We start from the raw sequence: 17,707 nt of genomic DNA, 5'->3' as shown, positions 1-17,707 counted from the left end.
AATAACATTCAGTTCCTTTAAAGACAGCCTTTGAATGATTTTAAATCAGACTAAATCCTAACCACAGATATAAGGTTTTTGATACATTTTGTATTTTGTAAAGTTGGCAACACTCAACACTGAAAATATGGTTCTAAATGTTCAGGCATAAGGATAATTCCAAGATATATTTTCCTAAATCTCCCCATGTGTTTAATCGAAATGTAGATGGACAGCTCTTTCAGTGAAGGGAGGGGGCTTATGAAAAAGTGGAATGAAAAAACAACAACCTTAGAGTGAATGATTTTCAGTCTGAATGGATCTGTCAGAAACCATCAGCTCTGTTTACATTCCCTCTGTCGGCACACGGAGAGACTGAGCCTCTTGGCCCGCCGGCTCCGAGGGGGAGATGGGGCTCTCCAGGTCACTACTGCGGAGAAGTGGCTCCCAATTAGGAGGAGGAGGTGGAGGGAATGGGGGGGGGAGGGGGTGGAGCGGGGTGAGCTGCCGTGTTGAACGTGCGACTGGTGCTAGATGGGGGACACCATAGACCAACATGCCTTGCCTCGCTGAACATCCACTTCATTGTGGGTTAAGTGTGTGGGAGGGAGGGAGGAAGGGTCTAGAGATGTTTGTGAGATTTTCAGACAAGCGTTAAGAATGGGACCTCCTTGCATAGTTCTCATTCGTTTTAACATGTCAAGTATGAGTCATAGGCTAGGACTGTATCCAACCGAGTTGAAATATTTGGTTCAAATCCTACTAATCGTTAAAGGGATGTTCATGTTTTACTCAACACACAACTTAACATGGTTTTTGTACCTCTTTCATTTTGAAAATAGGTCCAAAACACCTTACAAACACCCCGATACTCATTCATGAATCCCTTCTGAAGGTCATGTCTGCATTTGATGCATCTTAATTACAACATTCAAAAGTAGATTGAACCACCATAAATATCAGGCGTCCTTGAGAAAAGGATACTTGTGTAATATGAGTTGGATTGGTGTGCTTGTAAGGTGCTTTAGAGGTATTTCAGAATGAATGGGGGGGGGGGGGGGGTATTGGAATACTGACAAAACACAATGACTATCAAATACCTAAGTAAATTAAACAAAATACATATCCCAAGAACTGTATTGGGGATCCAACTACAGCCTGGGTAAGTAAAAAAATTATGTGAAGTTGTATTGAGTTGAAACAATAAAAAAGCTTCTTAAATGTATAACCACTCTTACATGTATAGACAAACAGAGCTATTGATGAACGTAGGCTTAGGCTCCTCCTAAGATATCCAAATTATATTTTTAAGCATCATTGAGGCTTTACAGTGTTTGTTTACATGTACGATGTTTACAAACAGAGTAAAACAAGCTTATTTTGGATTCTGATGGTGTACAACAACTGAACTAAACTCATGAGGCATTTTTCTAAGTTATATTCTTCAAGAATCAATTAGTAGTATTATTAATTTGTAAGCCAACAAAATGAATGTAGCAATTGCAGATTGCTCCTTTGAGGCCAAAATAATAATATTTTGGGCATATGCTTCCATTGGAACTAGTGCTCTCTAAAATGTGGTTTACCAATTTGGATTTAGCCTTAACTATATATATTTTTGGTGTGTTTTTTTCTGTTGGAGCAAGGGAGAGAGAGAGAGAGAGGGAGAGAGAGAATGTATGTGGCGGATGTACATGTGTCTTTTTGGAGGGGTAGAGGAAGCTCATACTTCAAAGCTCAAGATGAAATAGGTCTTGTCTGTGGTGTACAGTGTCACAGGAGCTTCTGTCACTCTGCTTTGAAAGAGACGGTTATTCACAAGCCTTTACTGGCACACGCAGTCAAGGTGTCCAAAGCCTTGTGAAATTATGTAATTTATTCAGGTGACAGGTTGAGTGAGCAGTGTGGCCTGACCTCCAACCCCCACCCCCACCTTCCCCCAGGGCCTTGTCTACTGCCCTTCTGGAGGGAGGGAGGGAGGGGGGGGGCATTGAGGGGAGAGGCTGGAAAGGGACAGGGAAGCAGATGGCATCCTACTTGTCTCTCTTGTGTGAGAGCTGTCATTCCAACAGATTAATGCAGGGACTGTTTTTTTTTTTTTAAACGGCAAAGACAATCAAGGAAGGGTCTGGGGGGAAACAATAGAGCCACGTGCCACTGGGCAGATTTGTCGTTTGGGACACAATCACTTTTCAATAGACAAGGCCAACTGTTAAGAGCAACATGTGCCGCTTTCCCGTGTTTTCAAATGATCTCATGCGCTGTGTACTTATGATTCAGCCTATGGTTAAAGGGAGATTGTGGTCACCTGACATAGGGGTAATTTTGTTTGCAGTTGGTTGGGGTGGGATCCTACGGTGTCCAGGCCCACAAAGTAACTGAATAGTGAGTGTTGTCATAGCGACCCCAATTACTGAACTCTTCTACAGTAAGTTTGTGCAAAGACGACTGGAGAGGATTCAAGAGGATTCCTCTCTTTTCTTCCAGCAGAACCCAACTGTTTTTAAAGAAACAATGATAAAAAGCTGAGAGGCAGGCCCATGCCCCCGATTAAGCAGAAATGATACAGTAAATCTTAACTCATTTCATTGCACGCTGGTAAGGAAATTCATTTTAGACAAGACTAAATAATCATTAGGTTGTGGTTGTGTAGTTAATCTAGTGGGGGTTTTTTGTACAGTATTTCCAAAAAACTCAGGAAGTAACCATTGAAATGTCTAATGTTGATTTGGAAGTTCACAAGCAAATTTGAAGAGGGATTAATAATGTTGAGAATCTTGGCTTTGTAACGGTCGTCTGTTGAAGAAGGATCGGACCAAAGCGCAGCGTGGTAAGTGTTCATGCTTTTTATTACAACTGAACACTAATAACAAAAATAACAAAGAGAATGAACGAAAACCGAAGCAGTCCTGTCAGGTGCAGAAACACAAAACAGAAAATAACTACCCACAAAGCATCGGTGGGGAAAAGCTACCTAAGTATGATTCTCAATCAGAGACAACGATAGACAGCTGCCTCTGATTGAGAACCACACCCGGCCAAACACAAAGATATACAAAACATAGAAAATGAACATAGAATGCCCACCCAAATCACACCCTGACCAAACCAAAATAGAGACATAAAAAGCTCTCTACGGTCAGGGCGTGACAGGCTTTGTGTCCATAATGTTACTATTGCAGTAATTACCTAATTAAATAGCACTCTATAATCTACTTGTGGTAAATCCCAGATTAAACGAAACTCCTGAATAATGATTTGTTCTCACTTCTCCCCCTCCATTATTGAATGTATTACTTACCATAACTCGCTGTTCAGTCAGTGTATTTTATATTTGCCCAAGATATAACCAAGACCTGGGTTCAAATACTATTTCTAAAATGTTACTTTCTCATTTGTTTAAGAGTTTGCACTTTTGGGACTTTTGTATTGGTTCCATCGCAGCAATGCTTTCAACTAGTATTTGAACCCAGGCCTGGATATAATGAACAGTTGTAATCTAGGCTGTGTATCTGAGTGGTTGTGTTGCTTGTGTCCCGCCTCTGCAGACTTCTGACCACAGACCCCTCCCAGCTCCGAGAGGAGGATCTCCCCGGGGACCTGCAGTCTTTGTCGTGGCTCACCTCTGTAGACGTTCCCCGGCTGCAGCAGATGGCCGATGGTCGCAGTGGTGGCGGAGGAGACTTCAACGGGCCTTCCCAGGGGCAGGGGGGCAGCCTGCTGGAGCAGCAGACAGGTTTATTTTTGTAATTTTTTATTTCACCTTGATTTAACCAGGTAAGCCAGTTGAGAACAAGTTCTCATTTACAACTGCAACCTGGCCAAGATAAAGCAAAGCAGTGCGACACAAACATCACAGAGTTACACATGGGATAAACAAACGTACGGTCAATAACACAATAGAAAAATCTGTATAGTGTGCAAATGTAGATTAGGGAGGTAAGGCAATTAATAGACCATAGTGGCGAAATAATACAAAATTAGCAATTAACACTGGAGTGATAGATGTGCAGTTTATGAATGTGCAAGTAGAGATACTGGGGTGCAAAGGAGCAAAAAAATAAATAACCATATGGGGATGAGGTAGTTGGGTGGTCTATTTACAGATGGACTGTGTACAGGTGCAATGATAGATAAGCTGCTCTGACAGCTGATGCTTAAAGTTCGTGAGGGAGATAAGACTCCAGCGATTTTTGCAATTCGTTCCAGTCATTGGCAGCAGAGAACTGGAAGGAAAGGAGTCCAAAAGAGGAGTTGGCTTTGGGGGTGACCAGTGAAATATACCTGCTGGAGCGCGTGCTACGGGTGGGTGCTGCTATGGTGACCAGTGAGCTGAGAGAGGGCGAGGCTTTATCGATGACCTGGAGCCAGTGGGTTTGGCGACGAATATGAAGCGAGGGCCAGCCAACAAGAGCATACAGGTCGCAGTGGTGGGTAGTATATGGGGCTTTGGTGACAAAACAGATGGTACTGTGATAGCAAATTGGATGTAGTAGTGTTGGAGGCTATTTTGTAAATGACATCGCTGAAGTCAAGGATCAGCAGGATAGTCAGTTTTACAAGGGTATGTTTGGCAGCATGAGTGAAGGATACTTTGTTGCGAAATAGGAAACCAATTCTAGATTTAATTTTGGATTGGAGATGCTTAATGAGTCTGGAAGGAGAGTTAACAGTCTAACCAGACACCTAGGTATTTGTAGTTGTCCACATATTCTAAGTCAGAACCGTACAGAGTAGCGATGCTAGACGGGCAGGTGGGTAGCAATCGGTTGAAGAGCATGCACTTAGTTTTACTTGCATTTAAGAGCTGTTGGAGGCCACGGAAGGAGCATTGTATGGCATTGAAGCTCGTCTGGAGGTTAGTTAACACAGTTGTTACGCACGCCTCTGAAAAGAGTGAATGCAACACCCTGCTGCAACTCCCCGTGAAGTGAAATAGGTACGGGACTGTAGGTGTGAGAAAGGACGACAAAAGGCAGAATTGACCGTTTACTAGGATTTTAGTCCTTTACACGGTAATATGGGGAAAAGGGGCTGGACGGAACCAAAGCAAAGAAAGTAAATGTCAAAGCCGCCCCCTCTCCTATTTAACCTGCCTACCCACTACTTACCTTACTTAGCACCGCCTGGTGCGCTAACCAAAATACAGGGGGTGGTCTGCCCAGGTCTTACCTAGTGTGCCTAGACAGTGAATATACTACGGGTATATGTATGCCCGCGGGCCTCTTGCCTAAGCACTCCCTAGGTGCCTTCCCCTTCCCCCCTGTGAACAAATGAAACAGAATATCAAACAATTACTCAAACAAACTAAGAAACCAAGGACATCAAATAAGCTCTATCTGATAATGCAACAAACTAACACAGTACATACCAAATCGCTTTCTGAGAAACAACCAACACTATATAACTCTCAGCTCCCTGAAAAACAACCAACAGTTTTCAGAAATTGAATTCTCTATATCAATCAAATTCTCTGCATTCTCTCTCAGCAAAAATCTCTCTCTGCAATCTCTCTCAGCAAAAATCTCTCTCTGCAATCTCTCTCAGCAAAAATCTCTATCACAATCAATCTTTCTGCAATCTCCTCAGCCTGCAATCTCCTCAGCCTGCAATCTCCTCAGCCTGTAATCTCCTCAGCCTGTAATCTCCTCAGCCTGTAATCTCCTCAGCCTGTAATCTCCTCAGCCTGTAATCTCCTCAGCCTGTAATCTCCTCAGCCTGTAATCTCCTCAGCCTGTAATCTCCTCAGCCTGTAATCTCCTCAGCCTGCCTATGATCTCTCCCTTCTGAACAACAGAACACTGGCTTTTATAGCTTCAGAAGGCATTGGTAATTGGAGACAGCTGCGTCCTGACGAGTGGGCGGGGTCAGCTCTCCAATCATCAATTGGGGCCGACCAATCAGCTGCTTGGGGAGAATTTCAGGAAGCCATCTCCTGAAACACACACACTCAAATACAAAACTACAACACAGAAACTGGGGAACGTACAGTGTCCGAAGAAGGGCCAGAAGTATACAGAATGGTGTCGTCTGCATAGAGGTGGATCAGAGAATCACCAGCAGTAAGAGCAACATCATTGATGTATACAGAGAAAAGAGTTGGCCCGAGAATTGAATCCTGTGGCACCCCCATAGAGACTGTCAGAGGTCCGGCCAACAGGCCGTCCATTTTGACACACTGAACTCTATCTGAGAAGTAGTTGGTGAACCAGGCGAGGCAATCATTTGAGAAACAAAGCTTGTTGAGTTTGCCGATAAGAATGCAGTGATTGACAGTCGAAAGCCTTGGCCAGGTCGATGAAGACGGCTGCACAGTACTGTCTTTTATCGTTGGCAGTTATGATATCATTTAGGACCTTGAGCATGGCTGAGGTGCACCCATGACCAGCTCGGAAAACAGATTGCATAGCGGAGAAGATACGGTGGGATTCGAAATGGTCGGTAATCTGTTTGTTAACTTGGCTTTTGAAGACTTTAGAAAGGCAGGGTAGGATAGATATAGGTCTGTAACAGTTTGGGTTTAGAGTGCCTCCCTTTGAAGAGGGGGATGACCGCGGCAGCTTTCTTTCGGGATCTCAGACGATACGAAAGAGAGGTTGAATAGGCTAGTAATAGGGGTTGCAACAATTGCGGTGGATAATTTTAGAAAGAGAGGGTCCAGATTGTCTAGCCCAGCTGATTTGTATGGGTCCAGATTTTGCATGCTTATTTAAGATGGTGAGGAAAGCACTTTTAAAGAATAACCAGGCGTCCTCTACTGACGGAATGAGGTCAATATCCTTCCAGTATACCCGGGCCAGGTTGATTAGAAAGGCCTGCTCGCTGAAGTGTTTTAGGGAGCGTTTGACAGTGATGAGGGGTGGTCGTTTGACTGCGGACCCATTACGGATGCAGGCAATGAGGCAGTGATCGCTGAGATCCTGATTGAAGACAACAAAGGTGTATTTAGAAAGTAGCTTGGTCAGGATGATATCCAATGCGGGTGCCTGTGTTTACGGATTTAGGGTTGTACCTGGTAGGTTCCTTGATCATTTGTGTGAGATTGAGGGCATCTAGCTTAGATTGTAGGATGGCCGGGGTGTTAAGCATATCCCAGTTTAGGCCACCTAACAGTACAAACTCTGAAGATAAATGGGGGGCGAATTAATTCACATATGGTGTCCAGGGCACAGCTGGGGGCTGAGGGGGGTCTATAACAAGCGGCAACAGTGAGAGACTTGTTTCTAGAAAGGTGGATTTTAAAAAGTAGGTCTGTTTGGGCACAGACCTGAATAGCATGACAGAACTTTGCAGGCTATCGCTGAAGTAGATTGCAACTCCATCCCCTTTGGCAGTTCTATCTTGTCGGAAAATGTTGTAGTTGGTGATGGAGATTTCAGCATTTTTGGTGGCCTTCCTAAGCCAGGATTCAGACACGGCTAGGACATCAGGGTTGGAGGAGTGTGCTAAAGCAGTGAATAAAACAAACTTAGGGAGAAGGCTTCTGATGTTAACATGCATGAAGCCAAGACTTTTACGGTTTCAGAAGTCAACAAATGATAGTGCCTGGGGAATAGGAGTGGAACTGGGGAACACAGGGCCTGGGTTCACCTCTACATCACCAGAGGAACAGAGGAGGAGTAGGATACGAGTACGGCTAAAGGCTATAAGAACTGGTCGTCTAGTGTGTTTGGGACAGAAAATAAAAGGAGCAGATTTCTGGGCGTGGTAGAATAGATTCAGGGCATAATGTACAGACAAGGGTATGGTAAGATGTGAGTACAGTGGAGGTAAACCTAGGCGTTGAGTGACGATGAGAAAGGTTTCGTCTCTGAAGGCACCCGTTAAGCCAGATGAGGTCTCCGCATGTGTGTGGGGTGGGACAAAAGAGCTATCTGAGGCATGTTGAGCAGGACTGAGGGCTCTACAGTAAAATAAAACAATAAGAACTAGCCAAGACAGCAGTAGATAAGGCATAATGACATTAGAGAGAGGCATAAAGCAATCACAGGTGTTGATCAGGAGAGCTAAGACAACAACTGGTAAATGGCGATGAATGGGCAGAGCGGGTCAGTTAGGTACATACAGGACCTGAGTTCGAGGCTGGGACCGACAGGTAAACAAAATGAGGTACCGTGTTATTGAAACAGTCTAGGGGGCATCAGCTGTGTAGCCGAGTGATCATAGGGTCAAAAGAGCAGCAATAGGTGAGTCAGGGTACCGTTCGGTAGTCACTACCACGCTAGGCGAGCAGGGGACACAGTGTTCAGAAAAGCTAGCGGACCGGGGCTAGTAGATGGTTCTTAGGCGACATCGTAACAGAATAGCCCGTTGTGACCCTATCGGGCGATCACGTCGTCAGTCCATTCGTGATGGACCGGCGAGGCTCCCTGTCGACAATAAAGGGTCCAGGCCAATTGGCAAAGGAGGTATTGAAGCCCTAGAATTAGCTGGTATATGGGCCTAGCTCGAGGCTAGCTCAAGGCTACCTGATATGCTCTGGGTTGATATCCCGCTGTGCAGACTGGCAGGTGTTGTCCGAACTAAGGCTGGCTGGTGACCGAGAAAAAGGTGAAGACCGCTAGCCGTGGCTAACAAAGACTAGTAGCTCGTTAGCTGGCTAGCTCCTGATGGAAGTTCCAGTGATAAGGAATAAAAATAGCAGATCCGTACCACATTGGGTGAGGCGGGTTGCAGGAAAGTATATTTAGTTCGTAGATAGAAAGTGAGATCAAGATATATACGTAAAAGACCGGCTATTTACACGGGATACGACAAGGACAGATATACACGTCCTATTGCTTTGCTATCTTGGATTCAAGGTGAGACGCACACACACTCCACGTCGGTGGGGCAGCGCCGTTTCAAATCCACACACATACGCTTTGATTGGATAGTTCAGGAGTGCTGCTAGGCCCGGATGTTGAGGAGGACAAGTTAGCCAAAGCCATTACAGCTGGAAACAAGCTATAACTGCCAACCTGGCTAATAAGACTTGCAAGACAAATCAAATCGTTAAAGTATAAGGGGGTATAGACTCGGGCCTGTGCTAAATCTTGATAGGGCCATGGGCCCTATTTGAATACTTTGCAAATGCATCCTCCTTGAAGTACAATCACAGATCTGAATGGTTGGATTAGTGAAAGGAATAGGGTGGTAGTCTTGCTTAAACTTATCCCATCACATGTATATCTACACTTACCTCAAGGAAACGAGGACGAAAGGATTGTAACAGGGCCGATGTGTGGAGATTGATTGGGGACTGACCTGGATGTTGTACTTCTTCCTTCCTCACAGCTCAGCTGAACAACATAACCACGGCAGGGGGACAGGGAGCCATGATCCACCTACAGAGCAACATGCAACACAGCCCCCTGGGAATTAACGTCATCACCGCCCAAAGCGGAAGTGTACGTTTTGCTTCCCGACCAATTATTTATCAACATTTTTTTTAAATCAATGCTTTTACTCTAGGACAGTAAAGTATAGGATATACTTAATATACTGAACTTGTCCTCGGTCTACTCCACAGATGTCTCCGTTCTCCATGAATGGGCAGCCCTCCCCAGGGCACCGATGCCCTGCCTCTGTCTACCAACCTACACCCCAACAAGTGTTCACTCTGACTCAGACTAGCCAGCAGGTAACTACGTCATCCCTGCAACTGGGCTGTGGATACAGTTTGTTAATTAGAGATGAATTGTTACATACACTGAGTGTACAAAGCATTAGGAATGCCTGCTCTTTGCATGACATAGACTGACCAGATGAATCCAGGCGAAGCTATGGTCCCTTATTGATGTCACTTGTTAAATCCACTTCAATCATTGTAGATGAAGGGGAGGAGACAGGTTAAATAATGATTTTTAAGCCTTGAGACAATTGAGACATGGATTGTGTGTGTGTGTGCCATACAGAGGATGAATGGGCAAGGCGAAAGTGCCTTTGAACGGGGTATGGTAGAAAGTGCCAGGCGCCCCGGTTTGAGTGTGTCAAGAACTGCAACGCTGCTGGATTTTTCCCGCTCAACCGTTTCCCATGTGTATCAAGAATGGTCCAAAGGTCATCCAGATATCTTGACACAACTGTGGGAGGCATCGGAGTCAACATGGGCCAGCATCCCTGTGGAACGCTTTCAACACCTTGTAGAGTCCATGCCCCGACGAATTGAGTCTGTTCTGAGGAGGTGCAACTCAATATTAGGAAGCTGTGACTAATATTTTGTACACAGAATTGTTAGAGTATTTAGTGTTACTAAAATAGTTATAAGAGCTGTCCAGTGGATAACTAAGTTACAATGTAAAACTGTTAATATAGTATTGTTACTACAGTGTTATTCCATGGGTATAAGAGCAACTTCATGTCGTTCGAGATTACTCTACCAGTTTACCTTCTGCTCCTGATTAAGGTTTGATATTTAGATGCCATTCATTCAAACAACAAGAAATATGTTTTCGAATGAAGTTGAAAATAATACACAATACAGATTTTCTAGATTGTTCACTAATTTCTCTTTGCCCTCTCTCCCTTTCAGTGTACTCCTGCTGGGCTCTATGGCAATGTCTCGTTCAACAACCAAAGCCTGTTCACACAGCCGCGCCTGGCTCCACAAAATCAGGACCTGCAGCCCAAGACTTTCCCCAAGCCCATCTACTCCTACAGGTGAGCTTCCCCCTGGGCCAAGTGGCATTATAGTATTATTGTATTGCCTGGGTCGTGTTCATTAGGGCACACAATGGAAGATGACAAAGTCGTTTCCTGTTTCAGTCATTTTTATTCCCTTTGATGCCTAGTGAACACGAACCTGGTCTAATTATCAACAGTATATGTAGCCTAATGCACTTATTGTCTCACTACTTTGATCCGTCCTCAGCTGTTTGATCTCTATGGCTCTGAAGAACAGCAAGACAGGCAGTCTCCCAGTCAGCGAGATCTACACCTTTATGAAGGAACATTTTCCCTACTTTAAGGTATGACTCGATCGGATCCTCTAAGGCACGTGTGAAACTCATTCCAAAGAGGGCTGAGTGTCTGCGGGTTTTCGCTCCTACCTTGTACTTGATTTATGAATTAAGGTCACTAAATAGTAAGGAACTCCCCACACCTGGTTGTCTAGGGTTTAATTGAAAGGAAAAACCCAAAAACTGCAGACACTAGTCTCTCCATGGAATGAGATTGACACCCCTGCTCTAAGGGCTGGTTTCCCAGACCCAGATTAAGCCTAGCTATGGACTAAAAAACATGCTCATGCTTTTTAGTCCAGGACTAGGCTTAATCTGGGCCTGGGAAACTGGCCTAATATTCAATAGGGATTGGGGAAGCAGATATTTTAGGTAAGCATTGTGCTAAGTCAGTCGTTTAAATGTCTCCTTCCTCTTCCTGGGTTTTCATCCGCCTGAAGACAGCACCAGACGGATGGAAGAACTCAGTCCGACACAACCTGTCACTAAACAAGTGCTTTGAGAAGGTGGAGAACAAGACGAGTGGGTCGTCTCGTAAGGGCTGCCTCTGGGCCCTGAACCCGGTCAAGATCGACAAGATGGAGGAGGAGATGCAGAAGTGGAAGCGTAAGGACCTCCCAGCCATCCGCCGCAGCATGGCCAACCCAGGTGAGACCACAGGACTGACTGAGGCCCATTCACACATAACCTGGGTCCTGTTCACCAGGCACAAAATGAAAGAAAAGGGAAGGAAACCGGGAGTGACAACCTTTTCCATTGCATAATGTTTAAAAACTTTTTCCTTTGTGTACTCTGATGAACACAGCCCATCAATGGAGAACACGCACCACCACCAATTAAGATGATTATGCCCATTCAGTTTTATATGTCAGTGTGGCAAGTGTCATGGCTACAGTTGGCTATGTTACAACTGATGACAACATTCTAATTCAAGAATAAACGAAAGAGGTTATCCATTTGTCACATTTCGTGGACTGCTATAAGCAGGGCCGGATTAAGAAATCATAGTCACACCCTCATTTTCGGTAAACAAATCCGTGCACCAAGATGCAATTGGATGCGTGGTAAATTTGCTGTTAAAGAACAATCTCCCTTATAATAAAGCCATAGTAACATTTGCGATGTAGCATAGGCTACAGTTGAGCAGAGGCGTTTTTAGGATTTCCACACATGGGGATAATTTGTTAGCCTTTTAGGAAATGCAATTCATGTAATTCTACGTCGTTTACATGATATAATACATTAGCTGCATCTTTTTTAATACCACACAAATGACCGAAATGAGTGGCTACTCTGACAAACTGAGATCGAGCTGGTCTTGAATTCAAAAAAACAATAGCCCAGGCCAAAGAAGCGACACACAGATTGTACAATATTAGGAGGCTATATACAGTGCATTCGGAAAGTATTCGGACCCCTTGACTTTTTCCACATTTTGTTACTTTACAGCCTTATTATAAAAGAGATTAAATAAATACAAATCCTCATCAATCTACACACAATAAACAATAACGACAAAGCAAAAAACACTTTTGATCATTTTAGCAAATGTATAAAACCTATAAACATAAATACCTTATTTACATGACTATGCTATGAGACTTACAGTAGAATTGAGCTCAGGTGCATCTTGTTTCCATTGATCATCCTTGATGTTTCTACAACTTGATTGGACTTCACCTGTGGTAAATTTAATTGATTGGACATGATTTGGAAAGGCACACACCTGTCTATTTAAGGTTCCAAAGTTGACAGTGCATGTCAGAGCAAAAACTAAGCCATGAGGTCGAAGGAATTGTCCCTTGAGCTCCAAGAAAGGACTGAGTCGAGGCACAGATCTGGGGAAGGGTACAAAAAAATGTCTGCAGCATTGAAGGTCCCCAAGAACACAATGGCCTCCATCGTTCTTAAATGGAAGAAGTTTGGAACCACAAAGACTCTTCCTACAGCTGGCCAACCCGGCCAAACTGAGCCATTGGGGGAGAAGGGCTTTGGTCAGGGAGGTGACCAAGAACCTGATGGTCACTGACAGAGCTCCAGAGTTCCTCTATGGAGATGGGAGAACCTTCCAGAAGGAGAACCATCTCTGCAGCACTCCACTAATCAGGCCTTAATGGTAGATTGGCCAGACGGAAGCCACTCCTCAGTAAAAGGCACATGAAAACCCACTTGGAGTTTACCAAAAAGGCACCTACTGTAAAGACTCTCAGACCATGAGAAACAAGATTCTCTGGTCTGATGAAACCAAGATTGAACTCTTTGGCCTGAATGCCAAGCGTCACATCTGGAGGAAACCTGGCACCATCCATACGGTGAAGCATGGTGGTGGCAGCATCATGCTGTGGTGATGTTTTTCAGTGGCAGGGACTGGGAGACTAGTCAAGATCGAGGGAAAGATGAATGGCGCATAGTACAGAGAGATCCTTGATGAAAACCTGCTCCAGAGTGCTCAGGACCTCAGACTGGGGCGATGGTTCACCTTCCAACAGGACAACGACCCTAAGCACACAGCCAAGACAACGTAGGAGTGGCTTCGGGACAAGTCTCTGAATGTCCTTGAGTGGCCCAGCCAGATGCCGGACCTGAACCCGATCAAACATCTCTGGAGAGACCTGGAAATAGCTTTGCAGCGACGCTCCCCTTCCAACCTGACAGAGCTTGAGGTGTAAAGGTGGGCTAAGCGTCATACCCAAGAAGACTTGAGGCTGTAATAGCTGCCAAAGCTGCTTGAACAGAGTACTGAGTAAAGGGTCTGAATACTTATGTAAATGTATTATTTCAGTTTTAAAAACCTGTTTTTGCTTTGTCATGATGGAGCATTGTATACTGAACATAAATATAAACACAACATGTAAAAGGTTGGTCCCATGTTTCATGAGCTGAAATAAAATATCCCAATAATTTTCCATACTCACAAAAAGGTTATTTCTCTCCAATTTTGTACACACATTTGTTTACATCCCTGTTAGTGAGCATTTCTCATTTGCCAAGATAATCCATCCACCTGACAGGTGTAGCATATCCAGAAGCTGATTAAACAGAATGATCATTACACAGGTGCATCTTGTGCTTTGGACAATAAAAGGCTACTCTTAAATGTGCAGTTTTGTCACAAAACACAATGCCACAGGTGTCTCAAGTTTTAAGGAAGCATGCAATTGGCAATGTCGTTTTAGAGAATTTGGCAGTACGACCAACCGGCTTCACAACTGCAGACCACATGTAACCACGCCAGCCCAGGACCTCCACATCCGGCTTGTTCACTTGCGGGATCGTCTGAGACCAGCCACCCGGAGAGCTGATGAAACTGAGAAGTATTTCTGCCTGTAATAAAGCCCTTTTTGTACGGAAAAACTAATTCTGATTGGCTGGGCCTGGCTCCCCAGTGGGTGAGCCTTTACCCTCCTAGGCCCATCTATGCCTGTGCCCCTGCTCAGTCAAGTGAAATCCATAGATTAGGGCCTAATTTATTTATTTCAATAGACTGATTTCCTTATATGTAACTCAGTAAAATCACACATTGTTGCATGTTGCATTTATATTTTTGTTCAGTATATAGTACCAGTCAAAAGTTGACACACCAAGTCATTCAAAGGTTTTGTTTTATTTTGACTATTTTCTACATTGTACATCAAAACTATGAAATAACACATATGGAATCATGTAGTAACCAAAAAAGTGTTAAACAAATCAAAATATATTTTATATTTGAGATTCTTCAAAGTAGCCACCCTTTGCCTTGATGCCTTGATAGTTCCAAAGACAGATGAGTCTTCTCTTTTCAGCGGAAGGCATTGACTTTCCAAACTGTATGTTTGTCCTGCAAAATTTTCAAAAGGCTAACAGACAGCAGCAACCAACCATAGAAATATAATCCATGGATGGCAGTTCCCATTCAGGTCAGGACTGGCGGCCATTGCTAGTGTACCTATGAGTTTAATAGTCAAATTGCCAGGGTAAGAAGTTACAAAACCCTTCTATGGATTATGTCTATGGCTACAACGCAGCAAGCTATATATTTGGAGCGCATGCTGGCCAAACCGTGGCCTTCGCAACTGTAGGCAACTAGTAACTGCCAAAATAAATGAAACACTTGAGTAAATGAGGGATACAAATAATATGTTAGGGTGTGGGGAGCATTTTCCTGGCATGGTTTAGGTCCACTTGTAGAATCTATGCCAAGGCGCAGCCGGTGGTGGCCTTTTTTAAGACACTATGTTGTTTTTTCCTTTATTTTGACATTTACCTGTATTGTATGTGCTTGTGCTAAAATGTAATCCACTGTTATTTTTGAGAAACTATTGATCCTCTGTGGCTAAATGATGCTCTCTTGTGCATCTTGAACATTGAGAGCGGGCTCCTGTAGTTGGATAAACAAATGCAATCATTATTTTTATTTTTATTTCCCTCTTGTGCCCAGCCCCTGACTCACACAATTGACCAGTCACATGAATTTATTATGCAGTTAATTTTTTATTAATCAGTTACCCAATCAAGGCATGGCCCCCCAGTTACCCACATGTCCCCCGCTACCTCCTCTCCTTCGCCCATCTGACAATTAGCAGAGCAGCAGCAGGGAGCAGCAGGCTGTCTACACTCATTGAGAGCGGGCTCCTGAATCCTCCTCTGGTTGGCGGTTGTAGTAAAATAATAAAATATATATTACGTCAAATCTATACTGTATATATTTACTTTCTTTAAAAAAATAGCTGCCTCTTGGGCCCTGGTAAGCTGGCCCTTGCGATAAGCAGCATCACAGAAAACGAATCTGCTTTGTTTTTTTAAATTTTAAATGGAGTCATCAGTCGCTGAACTGGTCTGCTCCCTCTTTCCCTGTCAGATGAGTTGGATAGGTTGATTACGGACCGGCCAGAGAGCTGCAGACGGAAGCCCATGGACCCCGGGATGACCCGTCTGCCCAGCTGTCCGTCTGGCCTATCCCTGCCTATCCCAGGCCAGATGCAACCCCAGCCCATGGTCACCCTGTCCCTGCAGTACCTGCCCATGCACCAGCACCACCAGCTCCATGCCCAGGCCAGGCTGGCCCCGGTGTCCCCCCCCCCTGCCCAAACGCCCCCCCTCCACACCGTTCCTGACCTCTCCAACAGCCTCCTCGCTACCCAGCATCCCGGCAAGCAGCCGCACGACTTCTACAGTCTCCATGGTGAGGTCAACGCAGAGGTGGACACGCTGGACCCCAGCATCATGGACTTCGCTCTACAAGGTGGGTAGCTATAGTACTAGTCACAACAACATTATATACCGTCTTAAAACTCCACTGCAGTCAAATTTGATTTCCTGTGATTTCTATACATTTCCACCCTGAGGTTGGAATAATATTGTGATTTGGTTTTTATTATGATAATGCCCTTTTAGTGTAAGAGTCGTTTGAAAAGACCACCTGAAAACCTGAAGTTTTGGCCTGCCTGATGACATTAACAGGCAGTAAATTGGTTAATAGAACAACTAGAGTTCCAAACCTCTGCCAATAAAATTGCTCTTGCCAAGAAGCTATTTGTTTCTTTTTCACCATTTTGATTGAAAACAATCACAGTAAGTTACTTGATTTTTACCCAGAAATGATTTGAACGAGATAAAAACTGCTGCATTGGGCCTTTAACAATCTGCATACCAATGTGAATTTGCACGGCAGTTGGCCATTTTCTTGGCTTTCAGAAGCAGTGATGACCAGTGACGTGACACGATTACCTCCTTCCCCAGGTAACCTGTGGGAGATGAAAGATGACAGTTTTAATCTGGAGGCATTGGGCACCTTCAGTAACTCTCCCCTGCGTTTGTCTGACTGTGACATTGGCACCATGACGGGCAGCCTCCCTCCAGTCTACAGCGGGGGCAGCATGCCCTTCTCAGACCTACAGGTGACGGGCATGTACACCTCCTACGCCGCCCTGGACACCCTCTCTTCCCAGTACATGGGTACGCCAGGCAACAGCAAGCCCATCACTGCCCTGCTTTAATGAAAACATCCCCCGCACCACAGAGTGGAACCACACGGAGAGAGCTGCAACAAGGCATCACCAACAATACAAAAACTATTTTTTTTTGCTGTGGCTCTACTTGTCAATCCCACTCCTGGCACCAAAAAGCCCCCACATCTTCCACTGAAAAGCCTGAATCCTCATCGCTTTTCTCTTTCTCCAATGACAGAGCAACTTGTGTTGCCATGCCTAAGCCACTATTTCAGATGAGAGAAAGACATCTGCTTGGAGGGTGATTTGATCAAAGTCATTGCTTTTACATGTGTGGTTTTACAATAGGAGTAACCAATGAGGAAAACTGAAATTTGGGAGGAAATTGACTAAAAGATATTGATGTCTCTGGGGTAACTTTGCCAAGCAAAGACTCTAGAGCTGTCCTACACTGTTGTACACAAACCTAGCAGGCAACAGGTATCATCTCTGCCAGTTTTGTACAATATTGACTTTCCTGTGTTAGTAAGCCTTACCATGGTACTGTTAGTTCCCTGTTCTTTATCCATTGTCTGTATTGTGCTAGGCAGTATTACTGTGATGTTTTATTTATAAATGGCAGCTGGAAAAGGGGAGGAATTTGTCAAACACCGTTTACTGTATATTTGTGTTTCAAATCCCTGGGATCTCCACTGAAAAGCTTGTTTCTTAAAACAGTATTTATCCATACATTCCAAAACACAAATATCAAAACCTGTCTAATAATAGCATTTGTAGACCATTTTACAAATTTCAGCATTTGAAAATATGCTAAAATCTGTCAAGGTCCAAAATCATAATTTTCATTGAATTATTTAC

The 17,707-nt window shown here is 44.2% G+C and overlaps 1 protein-coding gene across 2 annotated transcripts in view; it reads left to right on the top strand.

Moving 5' to 3' along the window:
* LOC129826008 (forkhead box protein N4-like) overlaps positions 1-17,387 on the top strand; it is a 40,198-nt gene extending 22,811 nt beyond the window's left edge. For both annotated transcript variants that reach the window (XM_055886259.1, XM_055886258.1), the window contains exons 3-10: positions 3,528-3,715; positions 9,256-9,368; positions 9,491-9,601; positions 10,493-10,620; positions 10,832-10,928; positions 11,360-11,567; positions 15,760-16,143; positions 16,641-17,387. In XM_055886259.1, coding sequence (XP_055742234.1) covers positions 3,528-3,715; positions 9,256-9,368; positions 9,491-9,601; positions 10,493-10,620; positions 10,832-10,928; positions 11,360-11,567; positions 15,760-16,143; positions 16,641-16,897 — 1,486 coding nt within the window. In that variant the 3' untranslated portion in view covers positions 16,898-17,387. The remainder of the gene's footprint in view (positions 1-3,527; positions 3,716-9,255; positions 9,369-9,490; positions 9,602-10,492; positions 10,621-10,831; positions 10,929-11,359; positions 11,568-15,759; positions 16,144-16,640) is intronic.
* Positions 17,388-17,707: the final 320 nt, after the last annotated feature.

Source organism: Salvelinus fontinalis, chromosome 28 (genome assembly GCF_029448725.1).
Source record: "Salvelinus fontinalis isolate EN_2023a chromosome 28, ASM2944872v1, whole genome shotgun sequence".
Classification (NCBI taxonomy): domain Eukaryota; kingdom Metazoa; phylum Chordata; class Actinopteri; order Salmoniformes; family Salmonidae; genus Salvelinus; species Salvelinus fontinalis.
Note: the sequence above shows the minus strand (reverse complement) of the source record. Positions and strands in the feature narration are given on the sequence as shown.